We start from the raw sequence: 20089 nt of genomic DNA, 5'->3' as shown, positions 1-20089 counted from the left end.
AGTCATTTGGTGGCTTTTTAAGAATATAATAAAGTTATTTTTGTTTTTTTGCCATGTCCAATAGGTTTCAAGTTTAAAAGTCTGGCCTCTAGTTCAGCCCTGAGGTCAGAATTCTTTTTATATTTATAAGAAAATTGTGCATAATGATTCTTTATTATATTGCAGCCTCGTGGATTAGTGACACTTCCGTGTAATGTGAAGAAAGGAATGATGGATAGTTGATAGAAACCCTATCCATCTGCTCAGTTTCTGGTGCGGGGCGACCGTGAGGAGTTCTCCGGCTGCGCGGCAGAGGGCTCTGCAGGCTGTGGGGCTGCGAGAACTCCTATGCTCTCTGGTGGATGGGTGCATGCGGCTGCGCCAGGCTGGCTGTCCGTTGACGGGCGTGTGCCTTCGTCAGCCTTTCATCCCTGCTTTAGAATCACAGAGAAAAATTCGTTACTCTTCTTTCTTGGTGGAAAGTGTTAGGAAAGTAATTAATTGTTTAAAGTGGTTCTGCAAAGTGTTTTTATGAATTTTTTGGTACTTTCTTCAAAGCTTAATGGTATTTTACCTAATTTTGAAGAGTCAGTCTAAACATTACAAACTATAAGCATTTAGTGTTTTTTGTCCTGCTAATAAATATTAATTTCCTCGCTTTCTGAAGAATTTTTATGCTTTCACATAGATAGAAACCTAATTGTTCATGAGATGAAATAAAATATTGAAATTATATCTCTATTATGTTTTTCAGGGAATCCGAGCCCGAATTTTAGAAACTCTGGTGATGCTTATTCTCCTCGCATTACTTATTCTTGGGATAGTGTGGGTCGCCTCGGCGCTCATTGACAATGACGCTGCCAGCATGGAATCCTTGTATGGTACGGATGACTTGTGTAGGCCAGTTCCTCTGATGGTGGCTGTAGTGTGGGATATAGCTACACATTCACTTTTTAAGAGATTTTAATAATTCTTTGTATAGTTAACCCTTGTTGTTAATTTATAGAATTAAGAAGTCTTTAGACATGTTTATGAAGAGTGTTCGTGTGTGTCCTGTATGCAGAACTAGCAGGCAGCTTTTCAGTTTTGTTTTATTTTATTTTTTTTGATTAATTGGTTTCTGTTCTGAAATTCCATGGAGGCTTTTTTTCTCCCTCTGAACAGGTTTTGCCAGAAGAGTTATTTCCTGTTCTATTTTACATCTTTTTATTGTACAATTTAGAAATTACATGGTTTAGTAGACTCAAATAGGCAATATCATGTTTATTATACATTCATTTATAGTCAGCCTGTGTCTTAATGTACACTATTTTGTATTTACCAAAATATATTTACATTTTTTTATAGACCTCTGGGAGTTCTACCTACCCTATTTATATTCCTGCATATCATTGATGGGATGTTTGTTACTTCTCTGTAAGTATTTTTCTGACTTAATATTGATGGTGGAGTAGAGTCGTTCTGTGTTCTAGAAAATTATGGGAAAGTTTCCTGATGAGATTCCTTAAGCTCGGAGATTTTTTTAAAGTTGACCCTTAACTTTTTTTTTATGTTCAAGAGAAATTTTGATAAACAGAAACCTTGAAATAATAGTACACTGTATTGCTCTCTAAGGATAGCCTCTTCCACAGGGTTGGGGGCAGGGAGAGAGAGGTGCGTGTGCGCGCACACCCCACCCCCCATCATCACAACGCTAGATTCTACTTTTGAATAATAATGATGGAATTCTGTATGGTGAATTTGTGGTCTTTATTTGAAAATTTGTTTAGTTTTACTTGAGACATCACAATATATCTCAGGGATGTTATAAACAGGTAAATATAGTTAAAAGGTTTTAAGATTGTAGTTGTCACTGTTAGATATTCTTGTCTGGTTCTCAATTCCATTAGTACTTGAAATTTAAAGTTTTTTAGTGGTTTTATTTAATTTCATTTAGGTGAAAATACTTAATATTCAACTGCTAGAGTCTTGCACATCCTAAGCCTTCTCTAGTTTTCATATATCTTTCATTAAACACAGGAGGGCCCATCCTCTGCATGCCGTCCTCTCTAGCTGCCTTATTGATGACGAGGAAGAGCCCTCTGACAAAACGAGAGAGGCTGAGTTTGAGACAAGAATTTTCTTAAAACAATGATCTTTGAGTTTGCTCTGTTTTTTGGACTGGCAGTTATCTGTCTGACTCTGACGTGAGCTTTCTGTCTGTCGGTGTCTTCTCGCTCTGCAGTGTGCACCCCAGTTGGCCTCTCCCGCATGTTCACAGTAATGGGCCAGTTGTTGGTGAAGCCAGCAGTAAGTATGTCATTGTAAATCATAAATGTGTTTACATTAGAACATCTGTTAGGTTTCGAACCAGCATTCAGAAACATAAGAATATTTTTGTGGGTTTATGCCCCAAATTGTTGTTTTTAGTTTAATCTTTTTCACCTTTGGAACCCAAATTTGTTTTTGCTTTTAAAATACTAACTGTAGGCACTCAGGTAAAAATTCATCTAGCAAATTTTAAGACAAAATTTACAAATGTTTACAGGTATTTTAGGTGTCCATTATCTTATATCAAATAGTAGCTCTATTATGTGTCAAAATTTATCACATATATTCTTTGATTTACAAAGCAGTTATGTTTCTGAGAATTTGTATGTTATATCTTGATTAATTGAATTATACTTTTCTCTTTAATCTCAGAAATACTATACTATATATTCGTTTAAAAATGATTTTCATTTGGTAGTAATGCTAATGATTTGTTCCGAAGTTTCTTGGCTTCAAGCTATATTGTCAAATATTTAATAATATGAAAATAATTTTTAGCTACTTCTAGGTAATTTGCCACTTAAATGATTTTCATGGATCCTCGTTGCCTACCAACTGAAATTTAAACTACTCTCATGTGACAGGGCCTTTCACAACCCTCCCACACTGAATTTACCGCCAGCTTCCTCCCTGTGCTGTCCCCACGTGTCTCCGGCCTCCCCCCACCTTGACTCTTAATTCTGGACTCACCAGCTGCCTTGCTGTGCTTGGAACAGGCTGTTTGCTTTCTCTTACCCAGGCGTGTCTGGAGCTTTCTCCCGCCAGTGCTTCTTAACTGCTCAGCCACTTGACAGCCTCCCGAAGGCCCAGCTCTCATAGCAGCTACATTCACTGCCTATCTTTGAACCATATCTCCTTCTTTAAGCTAAAATAATTAAGCTCCTTCCTCTGCATTTTTCATGTTCCCCTTTGTTTGTATTTCTCTAGTAGTCCTTATTAAATAATTATGGTTATATGTTTTTCTTCCTTATCAGGGTGATTGATGAAGGGAAAAAACTGAGGAAATAGTATACTAGATATTCTTTTAGTAAATGCTTGCTTAATTTTGAAAGTTTTTCTTTATAAGTTACAATCTCTTCATATTTTCTTTTTATTTATTATTTATTTACTATTTGGTGAGGAAAATTCGCCCTGAGCTAATGTCCATTGCCATGCTGTGGTGACATCCCATGTGCAAAAAATAGAGGAAGATTGACATGGATTTTAGCTCAGGGACAGTCTTCCTCAAACAAAAGAGTAAGATTGGCCATGGATGTTAGCTCAGGGCCAATCTTCCTCACCAAAAAACAAAACAAAACAAACCGAAAAAACCACACGAACACTTGCGAAAACTTTTTTCCTCCCCAGCTAGAAGCTGGGAATCTTTCATCTGAACTAACGTAACATTTTATTTTCGCTTCAGTTATGACATTTATTTTAATCCTATAATTATTTTTTTGAATTCATCTTATCTCTCCTGGACACTAGAATATAAGCTGTTTGAGGTCAAGGACTATGTCAATATGTCAGACCCATATTTAGGTCTCCATCAGCCCAGAGTAGTTACGAGCATAGGCTTTGAAGGTAGATAGCTTTTCTTTGCCAATCCTTTGTTTCTTGGCATATTCCGGGATGGGGCTGATAATAGTGTGTTTTCCATAGGGTTCATAAGAGCATCACAGGGATGATGCACTCAACACAAATACCTGTGAGCCGCCCATTGGCCCTCACTCACACCCAGGCAGACCTCTGGCAGTGAGGCCTTCTTGAACTGCCTGCACAGTAAGAGGAGACCCTTTGGTGTGTGTTAGACCTTAGGAAATGTCAACATTGTCAATTGGATCCAAACAGTAGAAAGTGATTGCAAAAGAAACTTCATATCATGGCCCACAAAGATGAGGTTTCTGCCTTCATGCCGGAGTCAGTCGTGGGTTACTCAGCCCTGAGTTCACTGCCTCCAGTGCACTGCTTTCAACGTGACTGTTCTTCCCACTCGGGGCTCAGGTGTTGTCTGCTCAGAGAGGCCCTCGCTGGGGCTTTGCTGAAGTAGGTCTCCCCTGCCCCTTTCTTCCTGTCCCTCCCTTGCTCACAGGATGTTCGTCTTTTGTAATTATGTATTTGCTTATTATTATTTGTTCTTATTTTATTATTTTATTTTGTTATCAGTGCTTAGGCCATAGGAGTTTATCAATATTTGTTGAAATGCTGGGAATTATTGGATTACTTTAAGTAAATTTTGTATAAATTCTGCAGATTTGATACCTGGTAGGGATTGCATGATTTGAGACTCCTTTTTCTAAAAATACCTCATCAGGGAGCTGAAAGGATATACATACATAGAGTTCCCATCATTTTATTTTGCCCATCAACTCATCATGATTGTTTTGCTGGGAATAAGTAGTTTGGTTTGAATGATACAGACCATTGATATCAGCTCTGGGCTTCTTTCAGATTTTTCCCAAAGCTAAGAAGATACTTGGGATCATTTCAAGAAGGATAGCTATGTTAATAAAACTAGAATTAAACAAATTTTAGGTTTTTTCAGTTTTGAAGACAGTGCAGATAATATCCCTTATAATTGGTTATTGATTAGTGGTTTTTTGGTTGGTTGTTGTTAGTGTTATGTGGGTGGTAGTGAGTGTGTATGTGTAAGCATACAATTTCTCTAGGGTTCTGTCCATAGGATGATTTTTTTGAAGAAGAAGATCAGCCCTGAGCTAACTGCTGCCAATCCTCCTCTTTTTGCTGAGGAAGACTGGCCTTGAGCTAACATCAGTGCCCATCTTCCTCTGTTTTATATGCGGGATGCCTGCCACAGCATGGCTTGATGAGCAGTGCCGTTTCTGCACCTGGGATCTGAATCGGCAAACCCCAGGCTGCCAAAACGCAACATGCGCACTTAACTGCTGCGCCACTGGGCCAGCCCCATATAGGATGATTTTGATAATACCAGCGTTCAGTATTTGTGGAAAATTTTTAGTATACAAAGATGATGTAAATGGAAAGTATTGCACGGTAGTGATGTAGTTTATGGATTTCTTGTTTTAAACATTTTGTAGGTAAATATAGATGAGAAACCAATGTTGGGCTGGGTGATGTATTCCTTCCAGTGCTAAAATACTGGCTTGGGCATAAAGAGATATTACGGTATTTAGCTTTTTGGGTGTTTAGAATTCATATATTTGTTTGGCATTGAGAGAGCTGCAGAGTTCTTTAATTCTTTAAATTTAAAAAATATCCAATTTAAATGTCAGTTTTGTGATAATCAGCTTTTGATGGATTTAGTTATGTATTAAAATATTTTTACTTAAAAATTAAAAATAGAAATACCATATGACCCAGCCATCCCACTACTGGGTATCTATCCAAAGAACTTGAAATCAGCAATTCCAAAAGTCCCATGCACCCCTCTGTTCATTGCAGCATTATTTGCAGTAGCCAAGATGTGGAAGCAACCTAAGTGCCCATCAACACATGATTGGATAAAGAAGATGTGGTATATATATACAATGGAATGCTACTCAGCCGTAAAAAAAGAATAAAATCGTCCCATTCACAACAATGTGCATGGACCTTGAGGGTATTATGTTAAGTGAAATGAGCCAGATAGAGAAAGACAATCTCTGTATGACGCCACTCACATGTGGAAGTTAAACATGTAGACAAAGAGAACAGATTAGTGTTTACCTGGGAAAGGGGGGGGTGGGAGGCGGGCACAAAGGGTGAAGGGGTGCTCCTACAACACGACTGACAGACAATAATGTACAACTGAAATTTCACAAGGTTGTAAACTATCATAATCTCAAGAAAATAAAAAAAATTTTTTTTACTTAATTACTAAATAGAATAGGTTGAGCATTTTTATTTTAGATTCCTAGTAATTTGAATGATTATCTAAATTATAGGCCAAAGAGCCTAATTATTCTCATAAGCACTAGTTTTGTAATCTTGTGTTATTCAATTATTTGATCTTTTAGATTCTTGAAGACCTGGATGAACAAATTTATATTATTACCTTGGAGGAAGAAGCGCTTCAGAGACGACTAAATGGTGTGTATACATTAACATGTTTAGGCCAGAATAAAAAATATTCAATTCAAAAAAGACAGACAATTGAGGAGGAAAAATACAAGCCTCTGAGTACCTTGTGCTGTTGCATGAGGTCAAGACTTCAGAGCCGTGTGAACTTCCTAGGTGAGGAATGGTTTGCTGAAGACTAGCGGCATTTTGGGAAAGTTGCCGTGTTTTACCGACTGGAATTAGCTGTAATCTAGCAAGGTCAATTCAGTTCTGAGACACTGGCCACTGAAGTGTCCCCCCGCTCACAAGTCCTGCTGTGTTTAAGCACTGGGACTTACAGCGCTGAGGTTTTGCAGATTCGCGTGCTGTCTTAGCAACTGTGATATCCCTCCTGCAGTTCTCGCCTCTGGAAATCTTTAATTAAACGGAAAAAACATAGTGTGTTTCTTGGATACTAAGGTGCCCAGTTTGACTCTGTAAATACGTTGTACTTAGGAACTCTGTTGTTATTTGGGAATGGTGTTCATTATCAGCTGGTAACCGAGTAAGCATGTCAGAGATTTTAAAATTTAATTTTTGATTACTAATCATTTGTGGCTTCAAATGAAGAACCAATGAAGACAAGAGTAATGACATAGTTTAATAGAGAAATGACATAGTTTGAGTAAATTTTCTTTTGATTTTACTTAAGTGATTTCACCCTACACTCTTTTCTCTTGCAAAGTATGTATTTTTTTATTTTTTTATTTTTTATTTTTTTTTAAAGATTTTATTTTTCCTTTTTCTTTCCAAAGCCCCCTGGTACATAGTTGTATATTCTTTGTTGTGGGTCCTTCTAGTTGTGGCATGTGGGACGCTGCCTCAGCATGGTTTGATGAGCAGTGCCATGTCTGCACCCAGGATTCGAACCGACGAAACACTGGGCCGCCTGCAGCGGAGCGCGCGAACTTAACCACTCGGCCACGGGGCCAGCCCAAGTATATATTTTTTTAATGTTGAAAACTCACCACCAAGATCAGATTATTAATAGTTCACTGTATTTCAGAATCATGATTCAAGAGTAGGTATAAAATAGGTTACTTGAAGTATAAAATACTGAGAAATAGGAAGAAATATACCTACTTTCTTAAATTACAAATAGCAAATTTAAATCATCAACCTAAAAGTGTTGATAACATTGAGAGCTTTGTTCTTACATCCAGGAATTTCAGATTGTATCTATTCTAGAGAATTCTCGTCAGTAATGTTGTATACTTTGGTATATTGATAATTTTTAGACTAGAACTACATGTACTTTTTATTCCCCTAACTTCATTAAAACTATTTTAACATTTAGGCCTGTTAATTCCGGAATTGTCTTTAATCAGTACTCTCAGCTTTATAACAGTTCATTGAAGTAGTCAATATTATAATAAATTTGTCTCATTTAGATAATCGTGCTGTTGTGTAATAAACATCCCTGGATTATAAAGAACAGACGTCAAGCTGCCACCTGCGGTTTAGGATTCTGTGTCCACCTGAGGTGTATGCTGTTTCTAGCTTACAGATCAGGAGGCTAGGATCCAGGAAGGATGAAATATAGTGCTCCTGAATTAAAGAATTTGGATTAAGTCTAATCAAAACAAAATAAAAAATAGAGCCTTTTCTCACTTTGCTCTTCCACACTAGGAAAAAAAAGTCCCTCTAGAATCTCTCTAGATCTTTTGGCTCCTCAGATCAAAATTGGTTCATCTCTAAAGAAATTGAAAAGGAAATACTTGCCAGAAGGCTAAAGTATTATAAACTGAAGCCAAGCCAAAATAAACAAAACACCCCAACTAGCACAGAAGTGTTATAGTTTGGAGATTAAGGATTAAGGATGATATGATAGCTAATGGTAAGTGTAATTTTATTTTCTACGAATTTGGTAGGCCGTGCACCACTTCTGACTGCTCTGTCGGTAGGTTGTTGTTAAAATCTTTCCATGAGGCTGTTTAATGATATGCTGAGATGATTGCTCTAGTTTTGCTGTTTGCTGCTGGTTAACACTGTGGACTATTTCTAGTGAAAAGTAATAGGCTTGTAACATAAATCATTCTATGGCAAAATGGACATTTTGAGTAATATAGAGCAAAAATTGTGAGCTTCTGCAGAGTGTTCATGTGCAGAGGAACAAACTAAGATGGAACAAAATAGTATTTTATGATTTGCTATTTTTGAGAAAGTGTAGATCCTAGGAGGTTAGTAGTAGAAATCATCTCCATGGATCTTATTTAATCTAATATTGTGTCAAATGTATTTTGTTATAACGGTTACTTTATATTTTTTAAATTATTATTATAATTATTATTTTTGCTTGAGGAAGATTGTCGCTGAGCTAACATCTGTGCCTGTCTTCCTCTATTTTGTATGTGGAATGCCGCCACAGCCTGGCTTGATGTGTGGTGTGTAGGTCCACACCCAGGATCTGAACCCACAAACACTGGTTGCCAAAGCTAAGCACATGAACTTAACCACTGTGCCACTGGGCTGGCCCCTATTTTAAATTATTTTTAAAAAGTGAAGTTTTTACTTTTTTTTACTTTGGGCTGTTGAAAAGATTTGCAGAATGATGAGAATAAAAGATTTTTAAAAAAATACCCCAGAATTTGTGGTGATATTTTGCTAATGGCACATTGAGTGTACTGTCTTGGTCTGTGTGGAGATGTGACACGCCGCACAGGAGTCTTTGGGATTTCTACATGGTTTGCTCTGAGCCCAGCTTTACAGCTATCTGAAAAAACATGATAGTTACTGTTGAGAAGTGCTTTACTGTTGGGGCTGGCCCCGTGGCCGAGTGGTTAAGTTCGCGCGCTCCACTGCAGGCGGCCCAGTGTTTCGTTAGTTCGAATCCTGGGCGCGGACATGGCACTGCTCATCAAACCACGCTGAGGCAGCGTCCCACATGCCACAACTAGAAGGACCCACAACGAAGAATACACAACTATGTACCGGAGGGCTTTGGGGAGAAAAAGGAAAAAATAAAATCTTAAAAAAAAAAAAATAAAAAAAAGAAGTGCTTTACTGTAGGAATAACACTATTTTTTTTCTGAAAGATAATGTGACTTGTGGTGGTTACTATATTACTGGAGTTGCATTTTCAGTCCCAGTTTTAAAATGTCAGTGTGTAGCTTTATGATGGAGTGCCTGCCTGGGACTTCTCCGTTGTTCCTGTTTGACACTTGATGGTGCTAGAGGTTTGCTTCTTGTTGATATTGTGATTGCTTCATAAGATATGTTAATAAAATAAAGCTAACCTGTGCAGCACGAATGTGAATCCGTGTCCTAAAGAAGCCGCCCTGTTACAGTCTCCTCCACTGTTTCTCCTCCCTGTTGTTTCCTACATATCTTTGTCTAAGCACTAGACGTTTTTGTAGATGAATTTAGACTCTGAGTCTCCAGATCATAGACTAATTGACTGAAGAAGAGACAGAAAAGGGTAAGAATCTATAAAGATTTTATCCAGTGCTGAAACACTTCAAAAAAGAACTTGAGGGAGAGGCGTTCTTTGTGTTCCTGGAGCAGGAGGGAGCCCCAGAGTTCTGTACCATCTGGTTAAGATGGCTCCTCCCTGATGTCCACATCATCAGGGCAGGAGAAAAGAGATGTCTCCAGAAATCACCACGATCCTGGCAAGACTCCCGCTCCTCCTGGTCCCCCAGCATGCAGCCTCACCCTGCGGTCTGCCTCAAGGCGGTCAGCAGTGATCCATGCATTTTGCCCTTTCCCCCTTTTCTGATAGTCAGCACAGGGAGCCCAGCATATCTAGGTCCTTGGCATCTCAGAGTTGCTGTCCCTCAGGTCTCTGTGCTTCCCATTTCTGACCTAATTTCTCACTGTCCCTAACTCCTGAAACTTTCTGCTTGTACCATTTGGAACTGAGAGTTAACCTAGCTACCAAACCCTTAGATCCTCAACCTTGACTCTGGCTCGAAGAAACGTGGTTCCCGTAGCACACATTGCTTCTCCTGGAACTCTCTCAGGTGGCAGCTCTGTTCTTTCCCACATCTCTCATTTTACCACTCCTGGAGTTTGGGTAGTGTCCTCGTGTTCTCTATTGCTGCTTTCAACACTTTGAATCTCGTGTCATTAGACTGTGAACTGATTACTTCTTCCTTTTTCCTTTTGCAGTCACTCTTCACCCTCCCAGGTTATTCCTGCTCCATCCTTGAGGATTTTAGCTCCCTGTTCATGATCATTCTCTCTGCTATGACACCTGTCATAATTCTTGGTGATTTCAGTGTCCATGTGGATGACCCTTCTAGCCCCCTGGGAAGTTCCCTGACCTCGGTCTTCCGATCATCTCCCTCAGCGCTCCCTCAGAGGGATTCTAACCCAGGCCTGGTCCTGAGCAGTAGCTCAAGTTCTTGCATAATCTCAAGATCAATCACCCCGCTCTCCAGCTCTTATTTTCCAGCTCACTTCCTCTAGTGCTCCATTTTGTACAATTCTTTAGTATTGAGACTTCACGTCCTATTTACTTATCCTCATAACTTTTTGTCACCTCTCCCCGCTTGTTTTCTTCACCCCTTCACTTTCTCACACAGTATAAATCCTCGGTCGTCGTTATAACCAGTCCTTCATGTGCACTTAGAATTCCCTTTCCCTCTCTCCCTTTACTGTACTTATGCCAAACTCCAGCCTTGCGTATGGCCAGCTCTTCACTCTGCACTCACATCTGTTCAGCTGACTGACCATAACTGCCTGGCCTTTCTTTAAATGTGTGACCGAGATCTTAAATTTGCTTTACATCCTCCTAGATGACTGCTTTATATCTTCTCTGTCACCCTTAGCTGATAAGCTTGCTTCCTGTTTTCTTGAGAAAATAGAAGCAATCATGACAAAAAATTTCACAGCTTTTTCCTTTATAATGGTTCACCTACCTAAAATTCCCCCTGCACACTGCCTTTTCTCCTAATGCTCTAGCTGAATTGTCTATGCTTCTGGCTAAGGTCAGCCCTCGCCTAATGCACCGGGTGCTATCCCTTCTCACAGATTCAGAGACAAAACTCTAGCCGTTATGCTGTCTGTGTTACATAATCAGTTTTTCCCCAACTGGATCACTTCCATCAGCATAGAGATATGCTGTAGTTTCTTTTCAATAGAATGAAAGGAAGAGGGCCAGCCTGGTGGCGCAGCGGTTAAGTGTGCACGTTCTGCTTCGGCGGCCCAGGGTTTGTCGGTTCACATCCCGGGTGCGGACATGGCACCACTTGGCACGCCATGCTGTGGTAGGCATCCCACATATAAAGTAGAGGAAGATGGGCATGGATGTTAGCTCAGGGCCCGTCTTCCTTAGGGAAAAGAGGAGGATTGGCAGCAGTTAGCTCAGGGCTAATCTTCCTCAAAAAAAAAAAAAAAAAAGAAAAGAAAAGAAAGGAAGGACGGAAGAAAAGAAGGGAAGAAGAAAAATAAATCAGTCTGTCTTGATTTCCTATGCCCTCTAGCTCACTACCTCATTGCTTTGCTTGTCTTCATAGCAGAACTCACAAGGGTTGTATACTGAACAGTTTCATTTCTGTGCTTCACATTTGATTTTGAACTCATTCTTGCCTCCATTACTCTACTGAAATGCTATTGTCAAGTTGGCCAGTGACTTCATAGTCCTCATCTTACCCTCCTTCTTCCTTGAACTGTTTTCTGTTCCACTTGGTTTTTAGTTCACTACACTTTCCTTGTCTTTTTACTTAATGAGCTGCTTCTCAGTCTACTTTGCTGGTTTTTCTGTATCCATAACCTCTTCACCCTGGAATGCCCCATGTCTCAGTCCTTAAACTCTTCTCTTTTCTGTTCACCTGCCCTCCTTTGGTTATCTCATCTGGTCTCATGGCTTTAAATACCAAGTATATACTGCTGACCTCTCCTCTAGCCTCCAGCTGTGTAGATCCAGTTGTCTAGTAGACATTTCCACTTGAACATATCTTGTCCAAAATCACTAAAGACTTAGTCCTCAATTCTGTGTCTTTTAGGGTCAACCCATTTCTGTAGGTGGCAGATCCATTCTTCCAGGTGCTCAGGCCAATTCCTTGAAGTCTCTTTGTCTTAATTCCCCTATGGAGTCCTTCAGCAAAGCTCTCGGCTCTAGCTTCAAAGTATCTCCAGAGTCTGACCACGCCTCACCACTTGGCCTGTCTCCACCGTGTTCGAGTGACAGTCACCTCGTGGTTAGAATTTTGCAGTAGTTTCCTAATTGGCCTTCATGCATCTATCTTTGGCCTAGTGAGTCAGAGAGAGTGCTTGAAAGTGTAAGTCAGACGTTCTCGCTTGTTTGCTCAGAGTCCTCCAGTGGTGTCCTGTTTCAATCCCAACAAAAGCTGAAGTCCTTCCACTGGTTCCGCATCCCCCCCATGCACCCCTCTAACTTCCTCTCCTGCAGTCTCCTTACTGTCCTTCCCCTCACACTGGCCTTCCTGCCTCAGGGCATCTGTAAGCACTGGTTCCCTCTGCCTGCTGTCTTTCAGGTCTTTACTTAAGGTCCACTTCTGGGTGGGCTTCCTACACTGGGAGCCTTGTGGATGTGATTTAACATTGCCAAGCCCTGCCTCCACCCTGGCACTTCTGTTCTCCTTTTCTGCTTTATGTTTTCCTGTACCACTTTCCACTCTGACATGTTACTTTTTACGTATTGCCTGCCTTTCCGAGCTGGAGTGGTTGCTCCACACAGACAGGGAGTTTTGTTCTTTTTCTTCCTTTCTGGACCCCTGATCCTGTGATATCACCAGAGATATAGTGTGTTGGTAGTAAATGTTTGTTGCGTGCATAAATGAATAGGTGAAAAACATGCATGATGGAGAGTTGTCATTTTACTGTAGAGTTAAAGAAGGAAGAGGAAGTAAAATTTGGTGATAGGATAAAAGACAGAATCAAATGGAGAGAGCATTTAGGAAGGCTTGTACCAGAGACCTCTGAAGACAAGCCAAGGTTGGGGAGCTGGAGGACCGTGCACCCTGGGGTGTTAGTGAAGAAGCAGAAGTAAGGCAGTTTTTCCCTGTTCAGCCGCGAAATAAGGGCAGTCAAGATCCATTTCTACGCCACGACCCCTGAAGAATAGCCCAACAGAAAGTCCCATTGCATTTATTGTGGTAGAAAATCTTTTGTAATTCCTTCCCAGGATTAAGAGGATACATGTATCATTAGCATGTTTAAATGTCTAAGTAATGCACCAGCATTAATTGAAATAATTAGCTTTCGTGTGTGTATAGCCTACGGGTGTACTGGGAAACTTTAGAAGTACCATAATGAATAGGAATTACTTTTTGTTGTTTAAGTTCAAAACTTTCACAGTTCTTTTACTGTAAGTTATTTAAAAATATTGTAGCCTTTGAACTTAATGATTCAATTCAATTTTGTTAGGTACTGTTTTCATCTTCATGATAAAAAGTATATCACTTTTAGTAGCAATTACTTTCCTGCGTGATTCTAATCTTTTTTTAAAGCATTTTCTATTGAAGCTTGTATTAATTCTTTATTCTTAAGAGCACAGGAGATGTACTTGTTTCATTTTTGCTGAATGTCAGATTTCAATACCTTTGTATTCTGAAAAATAAAAGATTGAAGAAAACAATACACCCTACCTTTTCATGGAACCTAGTGACCTGTTAGAAACATTTTGTCACCATTAGTCCTTGAATCTTGCTATTTATAACTAAGTTGAGTTTGCCAGGCAATTTTATGATGATGTCAAAGTCTCGGGTGGTATTGATGCTTGCTTTAGAATAGTAGCATCCTATCAGAGGCATTGCCCATCATCATTGGCAAGACGATTTGCTACGTTGGTCATCACTTAATCTGATGTCTTTCATGTAACACTCTTCATGATATAAGGAAGCTTACATCAGATTTTATCTTATGTCCTCCACATTACTTTCATCTTGACTTTCTCTAGGTACTCTGCTATAGTCTAGCAATGGTTATTCTAAGAATACTATTTACTGTTGGTTATATCACTGAAGTGAGTATATCTCAAATTTGTCAGACTCTGGGCCACTTTGAGAAATGTTTGGGCTTAGTTAGATAGACTGAAGGTGATCAAATGTCAGCTTTCATCAAGAACATACCTAGCAAAAATTGTTGACACTGACTGACCCCTTTTTTGGCAAGACTATGATAGAAGAAAGTATTCAGTGATATCTTGACTTCATGAGATAATGGAAAAGAATATGAATTTTACTGGTAATACTAATGGTTTCTTTCTAATAAGATATCAACTTTTGGGTCCAAGGGTCTGAAACAGTGAGAGACACTTTGTTACAATTTATTCAGCTTCTTAGGCCGTATAATCACTTTCATGACAATAAAATATGGCCCACACTAACTATTTGTTGCAGGATGAAATGAGGTGACTGAAGAGATGTAAGCTGTTGCATAATATCAGTAGATGAGGAATACTTTAGAATAAAAAACTACAGAGTAATTTTAAGAGTCAGGTTATCATATATTATCTGAAATTTAGAGAGAGATGCTCCTCTATATTATAAATGATCCAAATTTGTTAGCAGAAGATGAATTTAATATACACAACCTACTTCTTCAATCACAACCTATTTGGATGATGGTATTCCTGATAGTAGCGCATATAAATATGAAGTTTAAAAATAATCTTAACATCTTACCTAGTTTAAGATCTACCAATCACTTATATCTAAAGTAGAAAAAAAGCTAAACCATTACTTTAATTGTACATAACTTTATATAATGTTCCTAAAGCTGATTGCTTAATATTTTTTATCTTGCTTGTGGTCATTTATAATGAAAGTATAGTTGCATTTTCAAAATTGTGTTGGATATTGAAAGTCTCATATTACTTGTTCCATACTTAGCCATATTTTTGTGGATATGTCAGAAGTAAATAGAAACTATTATTTTAATAAATATTAGCATTGCAAATGGAATAGAAGTAGAAATAGAGTTTTTGAGTTGTGTGGATTGTCTGTCTCCTCTGTAGATAGTAATAGTGTTTGTGCTGAAATAGATGCTTTAGAGATGTGAATGGCCAGACTTCAGTTTTCCAAGCTTTCTGGGGTCTGCCTAATCAGCATGGCTCTGTGGTGTGCAGTGTTTGCTTAGGGCAGGAGACTGTTCACTCTATGAATCATTAGGATTCTTGGGCTTTAACAACAAAATTGTTTGCCTTAGTGATTAGAAATAATTGAAAGTACTTAAGTGACTTCACATTCTGGTGATAGAGATCACTTTGGTCAATTTAAAGTACTAAATATAATCAAAATTTTAAACTTACCTTAGATGAGAGATTTTCCAATCAACTTTTTTTGGGTTATATGCTAAAGTAAAAAGGTAAATGAAAAAATAATCTGTTTATACTAGAGGTGTCTACTTACAAATAGTATTCATTATGAGACTGAGTTTAGGACGTTGAGTGTTTAGGGTACTGAATTGTTTAGGGAGGTTGTTTTATTGCTTCACATTATTTGAATTGTTTATATACCAACTTGGAGATTTATGTGTTTTTTAAAAAACATAACATTATGTATTTTAAATTAAAAATATCTGCCTTTTAACATATGAATGTCAGTTAAGGCTGTCTTATGTATTAAGAAAAGGTATAAGGACAGCTTAGTTATTGAAGAAATGCTGGACTTTGGGAAATTCTGTTATCTTGGAAGCAAAATATTTTCAATACCACACTAGTTTTTCAGCTTAAGAATAAAGCTGGGAAAAGTTGCCTTCAGCTATTAGTTTTCCTGAATCCAAAGAGACGGGTGGGGCAGGATCAAAAATACTTATTTGATCAAAGTTATTGGCTCTGAAGGTATTCTTACCTATGTAAGAAAGATGAAAGGTGTTGTTTTTATTGCATGCTAGTAACAGTGTAATTTTGAACTAATTGGTGTTGAACTGCCAATCACCTAGGGGGAATGCATATAGATACTCTTACAATTTCCTTTGAGGTAGTGAAATCTTATGTCGAGGCTGGAAGAAAAACAGAATAATACCGTTAAATTGACCTTAAATGAGCTGCTTTGTGGTTTTCTTGGAGAATCCCTTTTTATTTTTCATGACTAGTCCAAACAGGTTTTGTCTCTACCAGTTTGGCTTGTTGACTAGACAGTGCTGACATTGAACATTTTAGATTCATTTTGAAATAAAGTAATTCTAAAATAGTTCTTCAGGATATTTTGATGATTTTGTTGGTGCAACTTAAATTTGTGTAATAGTCCAGTATTTGTTTGCAGTGTGTCATGATCCCTTACGATAGCCTTCATTTCCTTCTGGTCATTTATAATGGAATATTCTGCCCCAAAAAGCTTACTTTTCTCACTTAGGTAATGATATATACAGTAAAGGATGGTAATGTCTTTGAAAATTGTATTATTCCAGATGAATCTAGTCATTTAATGAAAACATTTTTTTGAGGACAATAAGAATGTATTCTTGATTTTTGTATGCATATCAGCCAGAATTTATTAACTGCCTATTTTGTGCCTAGCATTGTGTCACTCCGAAATAAAAACACAGCATTTCAGAAATATCACTTTAGTTATTTTCCTTTGAAAAATAATACATCGGTTGGTCTAGACATTTGTATTGAGCTTTGTAGACATCATACCCACAAAGTAGGCATTTATGTCTTTTCACTTAATTTTAAATTGGCGCAGGAATACTGTCTATTTTGGTACCCATTCCCTTTGAAAATTCTGAATACTCATCAGATTATTTTTTCTAGCTCTCAACTGGTTACTGGAATAGTACTTCTTTGCGAGTATAGGGAATGAAATGTAATCTGGAATTGTATTTGTAATTAATCAGATATAGAGTTTAAATGAACATTAACTATAGATACATGCTATATAATTTATAAAGAAATGGGTTAAAAAGTAAAATGTACTTATCTCTAAGACTATTATATTCTAAGACACTTGAAAATCATATAATGCTATGCCATCTTACTGTAAATCTCCTTCTTATATCCATTAATTCTGTAACTTTTTTCCCTTTTTGCTTTGGCTCCCAGAAACTCTAAACTAAATTTGCAGTCAAAGTTTAGTAGTTTTGGGTCACAGTATCTGAGTATCTCTGTACTGTCCTTACCCCCATTCTCTCATAAATTATATATTGACAAGTAAAACGATTAAATTCATGAGCTCTAGAAATACAGTATAACAGTTCAGTGCACTCAAGACCTCAGCTCCTCCGCAAGAAGGGCTATTGGATTTCTTTCTTCAGCGATGGACAGAAGGGAGAAGGGAGATGCAGAGGGGGCCGTACTTACCTTTCCTGGAAACCTGGGCTGAGACGGGACTTTTGTGATTCCCCAAGAGGGCTTAGAAGAGGCCTCTGAATTCCTTTACTGCGTTTGCAGCCTGCCACCTCGCATTGCTGACCTGAGTCCCTCATTCAGTCTCTCTCCCTATGCGAGAGGAGTGACTCCAGAGCACTGAGCCTTCTTCCTCGCCAGTTGCCAGTCGAGTCGGTGTTTCTGACTCAGTCCCTTCAGCTCGGGGGGAGGGGAAGAGGGAGGTGGGGACGGGGGCCCTCCCCGTGGTTTGTCACTGTTTGAGAGACTGTCTGATCTGATTAGGTATGAAGGGAACAATAGCAGCAGGTAAGGAAAAATGACCGCTCACTTAAGGCTGAGTGATGAAGGCTAAGATGAATATTTAGAACAAGTGATTCTCACTGAAGTTAACTATTAATGGGAGAGACAAATCAGAATTTGTACTTAGCCCCTGAAAGTAGTATAGGCGCTCAAGGAGATACAGTTAGAGCAGAGAAAAGACTGCCTAGAATGTGGGAAAAAAATGAAAAATTCTGTAGACAAAAGATGAGATAGTCCTTGTGGTGGACAGAATAGTGGTCCCACAAAGGTATCCAAGTCCTGGTCCCCAGAGGTGGTAATTCTGTCCCCTTACATGGCCAAAAGGACTTTGCATGTGATTAAGTGAAGGGTCTTGAGATTAGCCTGGATGAGCTGGTGGGCCCCCTGTCATCACAGCATTGTTACATGTGCAAGTTGAGGCAGGAGGGTCAGAGAAGGAGATGTGGCAATGGAAGCAGAGGGTGGAGTGACCTGAGGAGGGGACCGTGAGCCAAGGAATGCAGCCAGCCTCTAGAAGCTGGATAAGACAAGGAAATGGATTCTCCTGAGTCTCCAGAAAGAACACAGTCCTGTTGGCACCTTGATTTTAGACTTCTGACCTCCACGACTGTAATATAACAAGTTTGTATTGCTTTAAGCCATGAAGTTTATGGTAATTTGTTATAGCAGCAATAGGAAAGTAATACAGTCCTTCTGAAAATTGAATTAATCATCTGGTAGAATCAAGTTTGAGAACTGTTTCATGTCACAGACAAAAAGTACGAAGAGAAGGAAATCACTAGTGAAATAATAGATGTGGACTACAGTGCTGAGAGACCTAATCTAAATAATAGGCATCTAAAAGGAGAAAAAGAAGTAGGAAAAAAGTAAGTAAATAAATAATAGAAGAGAATGTCAATGAGCTGAAGATAGACTTGAGTGAGGATTAAAAGGTCACAGAGTCCTAGGCAAGATTATTAAACAGGAAATTAAAAAGATCCAGATTTATCCTATAAGATTCTTGAATTTGAAGAATAATGATAATAATAATAAAAACCGTACAAGCTTTCGCATAGAAAGATTACTTACAAAGGAGAGAGAGGGCAACATCAAACTTTCTGTTTGTAACCTGCTATTTGAATAAGCGTTATTGAATAATATCTTTAGTCTAAAAGTGGGGGATGATTGCAATGAAAAACTCATGTATATCCAAATATGTCATGTATCATTCATTCACCTTATATCTGTATACTGAGTATTCAATTTGTGCTAGGTACTGTTCTAGTCATTAAGGATATGGCAGCTCTCATACTGACAGAAATATTTAGTAATAATCCCCAACTAAATATTTTTAAAAGAATCTCAGCAAAATCTAGGCTTTAGGAGGGGTGGCTGGAAAGCAGTGAGAGAATGGATAGATAAGTGTGTGAAAACTTCACCCACGTGTGGGGTAAGTTACCCAGTAAGGCATCCCTGTGGGGTCATGACTGTGTTAAGTAGAAGAAAATATGTCTCATCTGAGTGTTGAGGATGAGAAAGTAACCACTAAAGTGCCAGATTAACATGGGGAAAAAGAATAAACAGAAATCCCACCAGTTGGGAAAAGAAGAAATAGCAAAATAAAAGAAGCAGAAATTATAATATTACATGAAAGGGGAAAGAGCACCAGTCTTCATAATAAGCCAACTAGTGGATGGCAGGATTTGGTCCCTGGATGTCACTATTGAGCTGCTAGAAAACCCACTTGGAAGCCCGCTCTGTGTGTAAACTTCCAATTTACATGAAATTATTTCCTTATTTTTTTAAGCTACTTCAAGTTGAGTTTTCTGATTCATTAAGAAGCATCCTAATAGATAGACCTCATTTCACAGATGAGAACACTGAGGTTCAGAGAAGCATAAACCTAAAAGAATGAGAATCTGAGAGGAGAAAACCACAATAAAATCTTGGAGTTTAGTAGACCTGAGAAAATTTTAGAAGTAACCAATTTAGCAGATCTAAAGAAGCTGAATCCTGAGCCATTTGTGCTTTATTTATATCCCAGAATCCCCAAAAGTCTCAGAAAGTGGCCCCACCAGATAGCTATGGAGGTGGGGAAGAGGTGACGCGAGTTAAGATGAGGAGGACTGGCTGAAAGCCTGTTTGAAGCAGTTTGGTGTGTGAGTGCTTTCAGACCATCGCATGGGCTCTCATCTCCCTTCACATGGACAGCTGAGCTGTAATACCAAGGAGAGCCCTCTCTGGGGA

General features: G+C 38.6%; 1 protein-coding gene and 1 long non-coding RNA gene across 10 annotated transcripts in view; one reads left to right on the top strand and one right to left on the bottom strand.

Moving 5' to 3' along the window:
- LMBR1 (limb development membrane protein 1) overlaps positions 1-20089 on the top strand; it is a 156891-nt gene that overhangs the window by 96837 nt on the left and 39965 nt on the right. For all 9 annotated transcript variants that reach the window (XM_023640108.2, XM_023640107.2, XM_070266117.1 and 6 more), the window contains 4 exons: positions 734-860; positions 1327-1395; positions 2204-2268; positions 6246-6318. In XM_023640108.2, the coding sequence (XP_023495876.1) occupies positions 734-860; positions 1327-1395; positions 2204-2268; positions 6246-6318 (334 nt within the window). The remainder of the gene's footprint in view (positions 1-733; positions 861-1326; positions 1396-2203; positions 2269-6245; positions 6319-20089) is intronic.
- On the bottom strand, positions 115-18257 carry LOC138923931 (uncharacterized). The gene is made up of 2 exons (XR_011438303.1): positions 17537-18257; positions 115-413 (listed from the first exon to the last, which is right to left on the bottom strand). It is a non-coding gene; the product is annotated as an uncharacterized lncRNA (long non-coding RNA).

This window comes from Equus caballus, chromosome 4, assembly GCF_041296265.1.
Source record: "Equus caballus isolate H_3958 breed thoroughbred chromosome 4, TB-T2T, whole genome shotgun sequence".
Lineage (NCBI taxonomy): Eukaryota > Metazoa > Chordata > Mammalia > Perissodactyla > Equidae > Equus > Equus caballus.
The sequence above is the reverse complement of the archived record's forward strand: the minus strand, read 5'-3'. Positions and strand labels throughout refer to the sequence as shown.